This window comes from Glossina fuscipes, unplaced genomic scaffold (genome assembly GCF_014805625.2).
Source record: "Glossina fuscipes isolate IAEA_lab_2018 unplaced genomic scaffold, Yale_Gfus_2 3, whole genome shotgun sequence".
In the NCBI taxonomy this organism is placed as follows: Eukaryota; Metazoa; Arthropoda; class Insecta; order Diptera; family Glossinidae; genus Glossina; species Glossina fuscipes.
Window position 1 is genome coordinate 14,027,031 of NW_023998417.1, and position 14,123 is coordinate 14,041,153.

At 34.4% G+C, this 14,123-nt stretch overlaps 5 protein-coding genes across 6 annotated transcripts; 3 read left to right on the forward strand and 2 right to left on the reverse strand.

Annotated features, from left to right (window-relative positions):
- Nucleotides 1-369: 369 nt before the first annotated feature.
- Nucleotides 370-3,314, forward strand: LOC119634679 (probable Dol-P-Man:Man(7)GlcNAc(2)-PP-Dol alpha-1,6-mannosyltransferase). 2 transcript variants are annotated; one of them, XM_038028974.1, is made up of 8 exons: nucleotides 370-783; nucleotides 840-972; nucleotides 1,043-1,216; nucleotides 1,282-1,435; nucleotides 1,487-1,631; nucleotides 1,728-1,954; nucleotides 2,007-2,252; nucleotides 2,314-3,314. In XM_038028974.1, the coding sequence occupies exons 1-8, from the start codon at nucleotides 658-660 to the stop codon at nucleotides 3,245-3,247; spliced, it is 2,139 nt and encodes a 712-aa protein (XP_037884902.1). In that variant the 5' UTR covers nucleotides 370-657; the 3' UTR covers nucleotides 3,248-3,314. The 2 variants fall into 2 exon arrangements, with proteins under 2 accessions (XP_037884902.1, XP_037884903.1); XM_038028975.1 differs by lacking the exon at nucleotides 370-783 and having other exon boundaries at nucleotides 880-968; nucleotides 2,314-3,288.
- Nucleotides 3,315-3,483: 169 nt separating this feature from the next.
- LOC119634925 (cytochrome c oxidase subunit 7A, mitochondrial) lies at nucleotides 3,484-4,341 on the reverse strand. Its single transcript, XM_038029360.1, has 2 exons — nucleotides 4,183-4,341; nucleotides 3,484-4,024 (listed from the first exon to the last, which is right to left on the reverse strand). The coding sequence occupies exons 1-2, from the start codon at nucleotides 4,198-4,200 to the stop codon at nucleotides 3,776-3,778; spliced, it is 267 nt and encodes an 88-aa protein (XP_037885288.1). The 5' UTR covers nucleotides 4,201-4,341; the 3' UTR covers nucleotides 3,484-3,775.
- Nucleotides 4,342-4,893: 552 nt separating this feature from the next.
- LOC119634831 (ADP-ribosylation factor-like protein 2) lies at nucleotides 4,894-5,833 on the forward strand. The gene is made up of 3 exons (XM_038029231.1): nucleotides 4,894-5,112; nucleotides 5,168-5,522; nucleotides 5,573-5,833. Exons 1-3 carry the CDS (start codon nucleotides 5,048-5,050, stop codon nucleotides 5,705-5,707), a joined length of 555 nt encoding a protein of 184 aa, XP_037885159.1. The 5' UTR covers nucleotides 4,894-5,047; the 3' UTR covers nucleotides 5,708-5,833.
- Nucleotides 5,725-7,434, reverse strand: LOC119634830 (uncharacterized protein F21D5.5). Its single transcript, XM_038029230.1, has 2 exons — nucleotides 6,260-7,434; nucleotides 5,725-6,210 (listed from the first exon to the last, which is right to left on the reverse strand). The coding sequence occupies exons 1-2, from the start codon at nucleotides 7,323-7,325 to the stop codon at nucleotides 5,768-5,770; spliced, it is 1,509 nt and encodes a 502-aa protein (XP_037885158.1). The 5' UTR covers nucleotides 7,326-7,434; the 3' UTR covers nucleotides 5,725-5,767.
- A 180-nt stretch (nucleotides 7,435-7,614) lies between these two features.
- Nucleotides 7,615-13,638, forward strand: LOC119634829. The gene is made up of 10 exons (XM_038029229.1): nucleotides 7,615-7,895; nucleotides 7,965-8,285; nucleotides 8,349-8,526; nucleotides 8,590-9,696; nucleotides 9,752-9,845; nucleotides 10,634-10,789; nucleotides 10,853-10,995; nucleotides 11,059-11,756; nucleotides 11,825-11,893; nucleotides 11,959-13,638. The coding sequence occupies exons 1-10, from the start codon at nucleotides 7,711-7,713 to the stop codon at nucleotides 12,275-12,277; spliced, it is 3,270 nt and encodes a 1,089-aa protein (XP_037885157.1). The 5' UTR covers nucleotides 7,615-7,710; the 3' UTR covers nucleotides 12,278-13,638.
- Nucleotides 13,639-14,123: the final 485 nt, after the last annotated feature.

Below are 14,123 nucleotides of genomic sequence, written 5' to 3' on the forward strand. Positions count from 1 at the left end.
GTTTCTCTTTTCTTAACCCTTTATTCCACTAAGCAATCGAAAAGCTTATTTATATATCTTTACATTAATTTTTTTTATCGCTTTTTTTTCATAAGCATTTTTTTTCATCTTGCAATGCAGTCTATATATACATATGTATATATATAATATATTAAATTAGTTGCAAAATTTAAAAACTAAATGCCTCCCTCCGATGTGGGAATACAAATGAAGCTTCATTGTGTTCAGCCCGATGCTTGATTTTGTTAAGGCCCTCAACATTTTGCAATATAACACTGTTGTTGTTGATTCCCTGAACGTTTTCAAAAAAAGAAGAAGAGGTAGTAAAAGAAACTGATTATACGTGGGCTAAAAATATGTTTATATATTTACTTGCAATTAATAATGTAAAGTAAAATAAATCAACTTTTGATAAAAGCCGCCTACCGAAAATAAGAAGCATGTGTCAATAAACTCGCAAAGTCGACGGCGTTAGATTCATTCAATGCTTACGAGAAATTTCCATTTATTTTTGGCTATCTTTGGCTCGTCGTATTGGACTGAAAGCGTGGAAAAGTTGGATAAAAATAGATACAATATCAAAAAATATTACGCAATCTTTGTAAAAACATTCTGGAGTATTAAGCAAATTCCATTATATTCTTTGCATTTTCGAATATGGATTTACTGTTATTTTTAACGGCAACTTTACATCTTTGCTATACTCCATTTACTAAAGTGGAGGAAAGTTTCAATTTGCAGGCTATGCATGATATTTTATATTTAAGACATAATTTTACACAGGTAAGGGATTCTTTTAGTACTGTTATCGTTTTTAAAGTTAGTTTTTCATTGAATAGTATGATCATCACGAATTTCCCGGTGTCGTTCCACGCACATTCTTGGGACCCTTATTCATAGCTATACTTTCCAGTCCGTTTGTGATGCTTTTCGAAACGTTACAAATTAACAAATTCTGGACCCAATATGTAGGTAAAATAAATTTTTAAAATTTAATACAAATAAAACACTTAAGTAGTCTGTTTTGCATTTGTAATAATAGTGCGTGCAATGTTAGCCCTGATCGTATCAGTTGCTTGGAGTAAATGGAGACAAGTAGTCTGCAATCTTTATGGTTCGCATGTAAGCTTGTGGTTGAATTTAATAACTTTAACGCAATTTCATCTAATGTTCTACATGAGCAGAACTTTGCCAAACATTATGGTGCTGCCTATAGGTAATTTACAACATCCTTATGAATGAATAAAGTCATTATAATCATTTTATTTTTTACAATTAAAGTCATTTACGCTCTGACTTGCTGGATAGCTCGTCAAACGAAGCCCTTTATTATCTATTCTGGTGTCGCAATATTAATATTTCGTTCTGAGCTCTCGATATTTTTGGGACTTCTGTTGTTGATTGATGTAGTCTTTAAAAGACTCACTGTACAGAGGTTTGCTAGTAGATCACTTTAATCGGGAAAATTTAATTTCTTTCATTTTAGAATATTAAAAATTGCTACGCCGACGGCTGTTTTAGTTTTAATCACATCCGTTGTCATCGATTCTTTCTTTTGGCAACGCGTCCTTTGGCCTGAGGGTGAAGTTCTGTGGTATAATACAGTTTTGAATAAAAGTTCAAATTGGGGCGTATCCTTTTCGAAAATATCATTAGAACTTAGATAGAGATTGTAATAAACATCACCTGATTTTTCCTTAACCTATTTTTAAAATAACGAACCACAGACTTCGCCATTTTTATGGTATTTTTATTCAGCTTTACCAAGATCTATGAGTTGTTCATTGATGTTTGTTCCCTTTGGTTTGATTATGGAGCCTCGCGTCAGACCTTTAACATTTGCTGCGCTTGGTTACGTACTCATTTATTCTATAATGCCACATAAGGAATTGCGTTTTATAATCTATGTTCTTCCAGTTTTTAATCTTACGGCAGCCGCAACCTGTGCCCGCTTGTAAGTTGAACTGAAATAATTAAGGCCCTAAATAAGCATTTCTAGATTTTAGTTGGTTAAATGCTTCAAAATCCCTGATACACAAATTTTTGGCATTTTGTGCGGGCGGACATTTATTGTTAAATATCCTCATGACATTGTTTTTATTAACAGTGTCAAGTACGAATTATCCTGGAGGTGCAGCTTTAAGCCGCTTACATTCTCTAGAGCCAGAGTTTTCGAATGTCACCGTTCATATAGCGAATCTCGCGGCCCAAAGCGGAGTGTCTCGCTTCTTGCAAATGCGTACAAATTGGCGGTAACACTTTCCATTATGCAAACAACATGTTAAATATATCGAATTTTTAATTTACATGTAGGTATTGTAAGAACGAGTACTTGAATTACACGCGCGTGGAATTAAGTCCATTTTCGCATTTATTGGTAGAAGCTAAGAATAAACACAATACCCATCTGCAGGAGGATTTTGAGACATTGGAGTTTGTCGAATGTTTTCATAGTATCGGTATCCAATATAACTCGTTTACACCAGTGCGCATTAAGACGAGGCCTTGCTTACTAATTGTAAGAAGAAAATTTTACGATTTTGGTAATCCAATTGAAGAAGACAACGCACCTTCAGAGGAAATTGAACTGCATAATTCTCAGGAACAAATTTCTAATGATGAAGGAATTTCTTTGCGAAAAGAGCGTACAGAAACTAAAACAGATAAAGCGCGTAATAGTGAATATGAAAAGTTAAAGGGAACAATGCACAATAGATCTGATTATGTTGAGACGCTGAGCCGAGAAGTGGATAATCTAGAAAGCTTAGTCCACCAGAGAAAAGGAATCCGAACCGACATTTATAAGCATTTAAAAGATATTAAACACAAGAAGCCAATCAGAAAGAAATTGAGTACACCACTCGATGATGGGAACACTGGAGGAGTGGATTCTCGTAAAGAATTTCGACTCGCTAAGCAAAAGTCGTTCGATACGAATCAAATTAATTTTGAGGATGTTGGCGAAGCGACTCGTAAAGCTAAAACAACAAAGCTTAAACTACGCGCTATAATTGAAGAATATTATCGCTCCAAAGGTCGACAAACGAAGAAAGGTGATTTGGAAACAATGGAAGAGAAGTCTTTAACAGCACAACAGTCTATGGAAGCTACGATGAAAACAGAACATATGAAACAAATAATTGAAGAAATATCTTCGATGGACCTATCGCAATTATGCAACTTGGATAAAATTTCAAGGAAAGCATGTCTAAAAATGATTATCGATGAAATTGAGGAAGAAAGTTAAGGAAACTAAATCTATTTGAATTTCTATTAAATACACCTAATTTAAAGAATCGTTTAGTTTTTAAGTCCTTGACATTAGGGTAAATAAACATTATTTAAATTTATCCTACCCCTTTGTACATCCTTTTTATTACACATAAAATCACAAGTAAATTTGAGGATTCGCCAAACCCTTCTCCGCTATACGCAATATATATATATATATATATATATATATATGTATACATACACACGAAATCTGATTTGATCACAACAATAGCAATAGTGTTTGTGTATTTATTTTCATATTCTTTTTTTTTAGTTGGAAATAACGCAAATTAATATTAAGCTTATATTTATACTTTATAGGAAAAAGGAAAGATTCAAAAAAGAAAGAAAATTCTGCAATAATATAACGAAAAGCATATCTAAAAGGGAATACGAAGGATGTTATCAAATAATTTTTCTTCGGTTTGAACAGAAAATTCAGTTATGTAGAACTATATTGCTAGTTGAAGTTTCCATTTCTTTGGCGTATAAATATTGACATTTATTCCGGGGGTTGAGGCACAGCAAGTTCATAGAACAATTTTCCCATACCACCTATGCCCACCAAGCTGAGAGCCATAGTGATGCGATATAGTACTTGATCCATGGCAGAGCCTTTCAAAAAGACTGGCTTACCATCCTTCTTCTGGAAATGCTCCTGAATCTTTTTAATTTCAAAGTAACCTTTCTCAATTTCACCTTTCGCAACAGCAAAGCGATTACTCGAATTACTAAAGCTTCGTACAACGACCTATAAAAAAGATCCAATATTATAGATTTTCGTCACTATTAATTCCACATTTATTTACTATATATTACATAACCGGCACCAATAATATCCATTTAAATGTAAATTCAATGTTGATATAAAAAATAAAAAAAAATATTTAAAAGAGCTTTTATGCTTACCCTGGAAAAATTCAACATTCTTGCGTATTTATGCTTATTCTTATGTTAATATTTTAATCAATGATCTCAAAAGTATTTTAATTTCTGATTTTTTGCAGAATGAAAATTCCAAAAAGTGTTTTCTACGTGCTGGAGAATTTTAGAGTTTCCAAATATTCTCCAAAATTAATCCCATAAGTAAGGCGACCAAATATTTTTATTTCAAAGGGAATGCGTATGAAAATTTTTTGGATTTTTTTAATTTCCCATTTTAACTCTTTCATTTTCCTATGCTTTTCATATTGCGAGAAGTAAATGAGGAAGACACTTCATAGAACTATAGATTTTAAAGTTTGTGCGCCATAGGTGATTATCACCCAGAAAAATTTCGGTTATCGAATGAATTCGATTGTAGACACATCATATCTAGACAGAGTTTGTACAATGTACAGGAAACGAACCATCGGTTGCAGCAGTTTTATCGGAAAAATTCACATTTTCGAGAGCATATTTCTAAGTAAGATCCTTAAGCAAAATTCCTAAATGTGAGGAATTGTTATTCAATATTCAAGTTGATAAATAATTCTGAAAACGCCGCACAATTCGCATCATAATAAAAAAAAAAAATTTGAATTAGTTCTTATATTCGTTATAACTATTTAGAGATCAATCTTTCAAATCTTTCAATTTTACAAGACAGTGTGATTTACTTCATAAAAATAACATTAATTTCGTGGCAACACTGGACGTACATAAAAAATTAGCGTAAATTGGGAACATTTGCATTAAATCGAAAATATTTAAAAATTCCTTGGTTTTTATATTATATTTATAGTTGAACAGGATTTTCATTATAAAATATTGAACGAAGAAATTTTACTGCATTATGGGATTTCTGACCGTATTGAAAAAAATGAGACAAAAAGAAAAAGAAATGCGTATATTGTTGCTGTGAGTATATACTTGGCTAAAGTAAAATCTGTTCATTCTTTATGGCTGTATCCAGAGGTTTGGATAATGCCGGTAAGACAACAATACTTAAACGTTTCAATGGAGAGCCGATCGATACTATTTCTCCTACTTTGGGATTTAATATTAAAACCTTGGAGCACAATGGCTACACTCTGAATATGTGGGATGTTGGAGGTCAAAAATCATTAAGATCCTATTGGCGCAATTACTTTGAATGCACGGACGGTTTAGTGTGGGTAGTTGACAGTGCTGATCGTATGCGCTTGGAGACGTGCAAACACGAAATGGATATTTTATTGCAAGAAGAACGTTTGGCAGGTGCGACGTTATTAGTTTTAGCTAATAAGCAAGATTTACCTGGATCCCTAACCGCTAACGAAATTAAAGAGGTAACATATTAAGTACTGCACTCATGCAATAAAATACAATGTTATTGAAGGCTCTACAATTGGATAATATCACTACACATCACTGGCTCGTACTTGGAGTTAGCGCTGTAACCGGCGAAAAGCTGCTTGGAGCCGTAGATTGGCTCATAGATGACATAGCTAAGCGGATTTTTACCTTGGACTAAAGTAGTACTATTCACAATTGAACTTCATATAATTCCATGTATACGTTCTTTCGGTTTTTATTACTTCTCCAACAAATACAATTTATACAGCGATTCATTGTAGTCACTATCGAATTTAAGTTTTAAGTTTACCGTAACAATTTCGACGAAGCCTTCCGTCTTACTAGGTACCGTACACTTTTTTTTCATTGTATTGAATATCATATCGTTTATTTTAGAGTGTTTTTTATCGGTTAGGTGACGGTATGCTAAGTTGTGTTTAATATGTGCTATGGACGTACTCATCATAAAACAACGGCATGGAGTGTTATAATTTTTGGCCAGTTCAATAAATTTCTTTCGCGACTCAGCATCAATATTAGTGTTGTCCACAACACAAGATTTTGCGTTGCGGAGAGCACGTTCACAGGCTTCAAAACAAGCTTTTGTGCCTCTTAAGGTGTCTGCGTTCGCTATGATGTAACCCATAGGTATCAAATGGTTTTCACAAAAGTATGATTTCCCTAAAAGGAAACATGTTAGCGATGTGTAAATATTGTAGGCATAAGTTACCTGAACCCGGCAAACCAAACATTATGATCATTTCGCAAGGGGTTATAGGTAATTTTGTATTTGGGGGACTGAAAAGGGAACAATTTTCATCATACTTCGTAGGCTCGAATTCAGGTCTAAGCCAATGCTCTTGTTTGCTTCCCAAGAAATGTTCTTCAGGCGTATAAAAAGTTATATTTACATTTTTAGCAAACAAACGATCAGCCAATGAATGATCTTTGCGCCTTTTATGTACACCTTTGGCAACTTCAGGTCGCCCGGCTGCATCTCCTACAAAAAAACTTTGAGCTTTATCAATGCCCACACCTTCGTTCGCTTCCTTTTGTAGATATTCCCACATCCCAGGCAATGGTTTCCTATAATAACCTTCGCCAGTAGCTACGAATATTTGGACGGGTACATCCAATTTATGAACAATTGATTGCATTTTTGCCTTAAATTCACTTATGTTTACTTTTCCTTTCGCTATACCGCCTTGATTAGTGAAAAAGCATATTTTGAAGCCATTATTAAAAAACTGTTTTAATTTCTTGGGTTCGTCGTCATAGTTAAGCATCCAGTCGTCAGATGATTTTGGAAATACTAAACCGGATTTGGTTTTAATGATTGTTCCGTCGACGTCATAAGCGGCTATTTTCGTCGAAGCTTCCACACCTTTACTAGTAAATACTAATAGTTGACCGTCGTCTAAGGAAATCCAAGAATCGTCTGCGACGAATTTTCGTTTTACTTCAGGTGGTGGTTTAAACATTATTTTAAACGAGTGCCTTCCATAAACCATATCTAATACATCTCCATTCTCCAAAACACATTCGGTATTTTTTGTGGCCATGAACCCGTTCACCCCGCTTGGGTTGACACCCAAAATTTTTAATTTTATGCGAGCTTCAATCATATCTACATCTAATTTCAATTGTTTTTTAGAACATTTAGTATCACGTACACCGGTTTCCCTACTGCGACCTAGCACATTTTCGCCTGAGACGAGATGGATTATTTGATGATCCGCTCCTAATGGTTTTAACAGACAAATTCGATTTAACACTTTTGCCGTAGTGTGAGCCATATTTGTTACAAATCAACCAAGTTTTTAAATATCAATTATCTTTATAAAAAGTAATTATCTTAGTCTTGCCGTAGAACAAACGCAGTAATTTTTCCCAAAATGTTTTCATTCAAATTAAAAATTTTTAGCCAGCTCGTTATTTACTCACAGGCATGCTCATATGATACATTTGTAGCGAAAAGCTGCATCACTTTTTGCATTTCGTACGAAAGAAAAAACATATGTTCTTTATTTACGATTTAACACATCAAACCGCGCAAAGTGTGCCTTACAGATTACAGATTCTTATACACGGTGAAATTTTTTGATAGAGCATCAATTTTGAACGTTAAGTGTGTGGGTTGGCGCACCTTCTATTTTGAAAGTGTTCAAAGCTGAATTGGCAATGTCTTCGATAGAATCATATGTGTTAAGGATTAAGCCGGCGTTGGAAAGTTTCTTGAGGTCTCCTACTATATCAAATCTCAAAACTTTGGAAAATGAGATGGAGAAAAGTAATTGGATTTGCATAAATTTGTTTGACGCACAAGTTTTGATTCCATTAGTAATAAAATTGGATGAACTGAGCAAGTTAGTGCAAATTTTGCATGGCGACTACATTGGCCTAATATAAAAATAAACATTTTGACATACTTGTAGCGATGATCAGGACCTGCGGACAGCCTGTTTGGAATGCATTACAATGGTCTTATCCAAGACTTATTTAAAACAATTGTCTGCTATTCGTACAGTGCTAGTTGTCACCTTAAAGCAAATAAGGCATTGGCCACAAACATCTATTCGGCCCGATTTGTCTGAGGAAATCAAACTTGCGGCCATTAAATGTATTATCGCCTGTTTAAAGCGCTCGACTTCCGATGTATTAGAACAATTTTATTCTAAAGAATGCATAGTTATTTTAGGACAAACTCTGCTCACGTTAGTGGAATTTATTGAATACGAGAAATACAAACAGCTAGTGTAAGCATTTCAAATACATTATTATTTAAGTTGTTCATGTGCTACTTAGCGTTTTTAAGATAGTATTATAGCTTTGGAATGTTTAATGGTTGTCTTCTACGTTTACGACGACGCTGATCAAATGGACGTTGTTATGCGCAATCAAGTGGCCAATACGATATTTATATTTCTACCAAAAGTTGTAACTATTTTGTATAAAATGGCACTGGGCGATGAAAAGTTGAACGAAATCATAAAAGTGGTTAGTAGAAGTTGTTATGTATTGCGTACGTTTGCCTGTCCTCTTACATTTCAATCGTTTTAGGTCTCTATAAAAGCTTTAGGTCGCATATTAACCGTAGTTTTTGAAGAAACAACTGAAAATTTAATTCACGTCAGTCATGACGCTGCAGCATTTAAAGAGTTGCTCGCGATTGCTTTATCTAACCAACTTAATGGACACCATTCATTGCTTAATAAATTGGCGGCTAAAAAAGTTCCTGCACAGCCAGAAGTTCAACTAAAAGAACTTCAAAACGAAGGACGTTCGCAAATTTGGATTCAAGTATCCTCTAGTAAATTGCAATTCATTTTCAAAGCAATGGTGGTTTTGCGCTCACACACCTCGATAAGAATACGCGGAGAATATGCGAATATGTGCTGCTTACTAATGCGGAGATGTGCCCATAACTTAAAAGATAACATTATTATAATATTAGAGAGTGTTTTAGCGTTGACGGAAGATCTAGACTACTCTATCAGACATCTTTGCAGGCAAAGCATAGATGAAATGCAGAATACTTATGGTATTAAAGAACTATTTGACGAAAATGCTGAGCTTCTTTTTGAAGCACATTTAACGAAAATGCCACGTATTATAAGTCGATGTGATGACAATGAACAGTTTGCCGAATTTTCGTTTGTCAAAGGCTTTTTTAATAGTCTAACGCCAAAAAGGTTGTATTCGCTGCTGACTGTGCCTAGACACATGGAAATATTTTGCGCATGTCTGTTGGAAGCCCTAGCTTTGCAAATGTCTTTTGATTTTTTGGAGGATGAGGATGAATATTTTTTGAACCGTATATCTTCTAATTTTGATTTTGAAAGCCACTCACAATTATGTTGGCGCAAATTTAAGAATTTAACCTCGACGCGCTGTGTTAGTATTTTACAAAGCATTTGTGGCATTTTGGGTAGAACAGAGATTTTGAATCAACTGTTAATGGACTATCTCATGGAGATGTTAACTCACAATAACGAAGCTATGAATGCGATTATATTGGTGATACTTTGGTTAGGAATGGTCGAGGAAAAATCGGTTCATTCTAATAATTTGAATTTAGTTTCACAACTTATAGAAGAGTTACTGAATGATAGACATTGGTGCTTGGCTTTGGAACCGGATAATTTAGAGCATATCCGTGCTGATAAGGTTCGTGGGTAACTTAAACGAACGTTTTTCATTTTATTAGGAATTTTTTCTTCAGTCAGCAAATTGGCTTGTGGACCGCACTCCTGGGCTGTACGAATCTGGGATTGAAATACGTACTCAAAACATTGATTCGGATGATGAAGCGCAAGGTAAATAAACTTTTTTTAATTTTTTGAAGGTTAAATCAAATCGTTTCATTATGATTATTCAAAGTAGTAATAGTAGACGGACATTTGCTATTGTCCAAGAACATTTTTTAAATTTGGCCAGCAACTTTAATATCTTCTGCGCGCATCTAGTTTTCTTGTGTTGAACCTACATATTTGACACACCAACATATTTTGATCCAAGGACAAACGCTACGGGTCGAACCAATTTTTGGACCACATCCTACATATCGTTGTTTATTTGCAAAATCTGTTATTTGGACATAACAATGATAGAGTATTTATTGGTTGGCGTTGTTCCGTTATAGCGTCTTTTTTTTTTTTATTTACGTTAGGGGTTTCTTCTTTTATTTAATTTTGGGCCTGCTCTCGTCTGCTCTTGTCTGCAGACGGAGATCAATATTTTGTTTTTCGGTGTAATTTTTAACAAAGGCGGATTCCGATCTCCACGTCCTGTGCGGAGCATGTTGAAGATTTTTTTAAATGCATTTCTGCTGGTAAAAAGGACGATTCCAATAGCCAACACGGATCGTTTAAATCGGTCCAGTGGTTTTTCAGTCTAGAACGGACTCACATACGAACACTGGGTTTTGTATATATATAGACAATATTATCGTTATTATAATTAATTTAGCCAGAGAAATAAATTCAAAGACAAAAGTCTTAAGCAGTAGCATCTGATAATGAGCAATAAAACCTAAATATATGGAAACTGTAAACATTGAAGGGACTCATCTAACCTAATAAAATTTTCTTCTCACTCTTTACAGAAAGCTCTTCACACTTCGTGACTGCGACTGACGCGCAATATAATGTGCTCCATACATGTATGGTTTTAGATGCTTTAGGTCATTGCGCTTTACAATTAGGAGAAAAATTCGATATTTATATATTTCGTTCCTTGCACAAGGTTCTTATAAAAATAGGTACTTCTACTGATTAAGCCAGATAATTTTGGTTGCCTACTTTTTGTTTCTTGCTTGATTTAGCTGACAAGAATGAAATGGTTGCTCGCGCTGCTATGTTTTCTCTTATGTCAATTCAAAAAGCTCTGAAATTTCGTGATTTGACATCATTGATAGAAATGCACATTGACTATATAGGCTACCATCTTAACATTGCATTGAAGCGGGTGAGAACAAATGCTGCAATTAGCAAATTCTTTTAAATTTTAAAACGTTCACTTATTTTACAGACGCCTAATAGCAAAGCCGCCATTGACATTATAACGGTTCTCTTACATTTTAGTTCTCGAAACTCAATACCTTATTTAGAAAATGTGTTTGACGTTATCTATGAACAATTCTCCGAATCGCAGAACAATGTAAGCTATAATGCTTACTTGAAAGTATTTAAAGCTTTTTTATCCTATGTTAATAAGTGGTTACTGAATTGTGATTTGGAAATTGCAAAAAATTTGGAGATCCCAGGCAATAACGGGACAGATAAAGAAAATGAAGAAAATATTGCAAAATATTGGTTAAATGTGATATCGAACACATTTTCGCGGGAAACAATGCCAGATTCAGAAAATTGTAAATTAGTTGGCGACAATATCGTGTGCCCGCCGGATCTGATCTCAGCCGACAATACGTCCAATGACAATTGCTTGCCAAAGCATTTGGAAATGGTTAAAACTATTCTATATCAAGTTGCGAAGACTTTGACGACAAATGAGCATATTTATCAAATACTGTCTTTAGATTGTCTAATAATTGGGATACCACTACTAAAAGACTATGATGATATATTACTACCATTAGTTCATTATATGTGGAAACCATTAACGGAGAAATTTCGACAGCGAAACATGATAATTACGATACGTAGCTTGTCAGTGCTAGCCGTTCTGGCTGACAGTGCTAAAGATTTCATCACAAAACGTTCTTTAGAGTATGTATTGGCAGTTGTGTCAAATATACACATGTATGATTACCTATTTTAATTTAATTGACTTTCAGCGAAGTTATACCACTCTTTAAAATATTCCTCCAAAATTCAACTGGTCACTGTGCCAAATTCCACAGCGGGTAATCATAATTTCAAGTAAAATGAAAATATACAGAAAATGCTTAACTATTCACGCATTTTTCAGTGCAACTCAGTCGTACAAAATGAAAGTGAAGCTTTTGCAAGAATTTGCTAATTTAATTATAAGCCTCAACATTGATGGTAGACATGTCAACGAGATCTCAGAAATAGTATCATTATATTTGAGCAACGAGCAGTGTCAAGATCTTCAAACCGCGGCTGTAACCTATTTCATGAAACTACATCATTTTAATGGACCGATGATATATTTAGTTCTTTTAAAGAAGGCACATTTAAAACATTATCAAAAGAACGTTGCAACGATATTCAATGAATTTGGATTGTATTTAAATAGGTCACAAGAAAATCAAAGTCAAGAATAACTTCTAATTTCATGAGGCTTTTGGTCGTGTTCACTTAACGGAATTACGCATTTCGAACAGCCGGTCGCAATGCCTAATTTGAAAATATAGTGCAGCATATAAAATGTTTTTTCTGCTCTACAGCAATACAACTTAGTACACAATTGTTCTAAATTTTGTGATTACTAAATTTTATAAATAAAGATGACCACAAACTTGCCATTAGCCTATGGAACTATCACATTCTGCTGAAGCGATAATGGAGGCGTATGCTTGTTTTTAAGTTTAAAATGAAATAAAAAGAAAAGAATAAGCTGTACATATGTAAAGAGAATTACAAACTTATCATTGGGATATAGCGAGTCTTCATATGATGGTCGGTGTCCTGCGTCTTTTGTAAACTAAAACGGAATAAAAATAAATGAATAAATGATAGATATTGAAATTGTCTTTTGGGTAGTTGGTGACAATGTCATCGCTCACGTCTTGGCAGGTATCTTCCCTTTGGGTTAGGTCCTTTATACACGCTTGACATCTTAGCTGCTCTCGGATGTATCGAGCGATCCTGTGAGCAGTCGCAGATAGCCTTCTTCTTTGTTGCAGATCTGATTTGCAATCAGATCGCCGAATACCTTCTCATTGAGGCCAAATGGTGTAAATTCTTCTTCGGCCTTCAATTTTGTAGTTCATATTATCGATCAGATAGTAGTAATCATTGGATCTGAACCCGCCTGCCCATTCTGCCACCTGCAGGTTCATTAATATTTAATGGCGCTATAGTTATGGCAGTGTAGGCTTCCAGCAGCTCGTCCATAAGTTTAGTGAAATTGGAAACTATCAGACGGGTGTCCACCGATACGAGGTCCGCCGCTAAATTCGCCTCCAAATAATTTCTGGCATTTTCCAGTTCAGCTTTGAGCTCCTTCCATGTGCTGTTGTTCAAGGAACCTCGATGAAAGACGTTCGCGAACTTTGTAACCGCGATCACCAAGTCGCACATACTCCGCGCTCCTCCATCCGAAATCTCACTGGCAGTTCTTGCACACAATCTGCGTGTAAGAACAATAACTGATATATTTGTGCATCTATACACTTTCTCCACTCTTCATCACACATACATGCTTTACCCACAAAAAAAAAACAAAGAGTCTAAAAGAAAAATGTCGAATAATAATTAATACGGCGCCAAACATATGTATGCTAGTGCCGCAAATTTGAATATAACGGGTACAAAATTATTCGAAATTGCTAGCAACTAGAGACGCTAACGAGATTCCCGGGGAAACTGCGTGAATCTTAGATGGGTCTTCTTGTCAATACATGAAATATATAAAAATTGTCACTAAACGAAATAAATGCACTTAACGTCAATAAACTGTTAAAATTAGAACTTAACTTTCTTAAAATTAAGGAAGATTTTAATATACTAAATACACTATGCTCTTATTTTCGTTGAAGTTACTCCTTTATTGCTTAACATATTAAACTTTTATTATCAAATCTTATTTAACTTATTAAATGCTATGCATTTTAAACAGAAATTTTTTTTCGTAAAATGTTTTAATACACATATTTTTTGTTTTTATTTCTTTTTGTAATTTTTTTCACTTCACACAAATTCATACAAAGAGTTGCTTTCAATAAATGTTCTCAACCATTTAACAATGGAAATATCCCGGACAATGCAATAAAAATTTTCCCTGACCGCACAAAAAAAATATCCCCGATCATAATTATTCCAGACCCTACAGTTAAACGAAAAATATTCTTGAATAAAAGAGCTACAATCGAATTCTTCAATTGATGGAAATTTTTCTTTAATTAGTTATTACCCGAACTTATTTATCAAACGCTAAGTGTATAATGA

Coding starts and splice junctions, on each gene's coding strand:
- LOC119634679 (XM_038028974.1), top strand. CDS start 658: ATGGATTTACTGTTATTTTTAACGGCAACTTTACATCTTTGCTATACT. Junction 1,217..1,281: donor CATTATGGTGCTGCCTATAG/GTAATTTACAAC, acceptor TTACAATTAAAG/TCATTTACGCTCTGACTTGC. Junction 1,632..1,727: donor ATAAAAGTTCAAATTGGGGC/GTATCCTTTTCG, acceptor AACGAACCACAG/ACTTCGCCATTTTTATGGTA.
- LOC119634831 (XM_038029231.1), top strand. CDS start 5,048: ATGGGATTTCTGACCGTATTGAAAAAAATGAGACAAAAAGAAAAAGAA. Junction 5,113..5,167: donor GAAATGCGTATATTGTTGCT/GTGAGTATATAC, acceptor GGCTGTATCCAG/AGGTTTGGATAATGCCGGTA. Junction 5,523..5,572: donor CCGCTAACGAAATTAAAGAG/GTAACATATTAA, acceptor ATGTTATTGAAG/GCTCTACAATTGGATAATAT.
- LOC119634830 (XM_038029230.1), bottom strand. CDS start 7,325: ATGGCTCACACTACGGCAAAAGTGTTAAATCGAATTTGTCTGTTAAAA. Junction 6,211..6,259: donor GTTTGGTTTGCCGGGTTCAG/GTAACTTATGCC, acceptor GTTTCCTTTTAG/GGAAATCATACTTTTGTGAA.
- LOC119634829 (XM_038029229.1), top strand. CDS start 7,711: ATGTCTTCGATAGAATCATATGTGTTAAGGATTAAGCCGGCGTTGGAA. Junction 8,527..8,589: donor TGAACGAAATCATAAAAGTG/GTTAGTAGAAGT, acceptor CAATCGTTTTAG/GTCTCTATAAAAGCTTTAGG. Junction 9,697..9,751: donor AGCATATCCGTGCTGATAAG/GTTCGTGGGTAA, acceptor TTTTTTCTTCAG/TCAGCAAATTGGCTTGTGGA.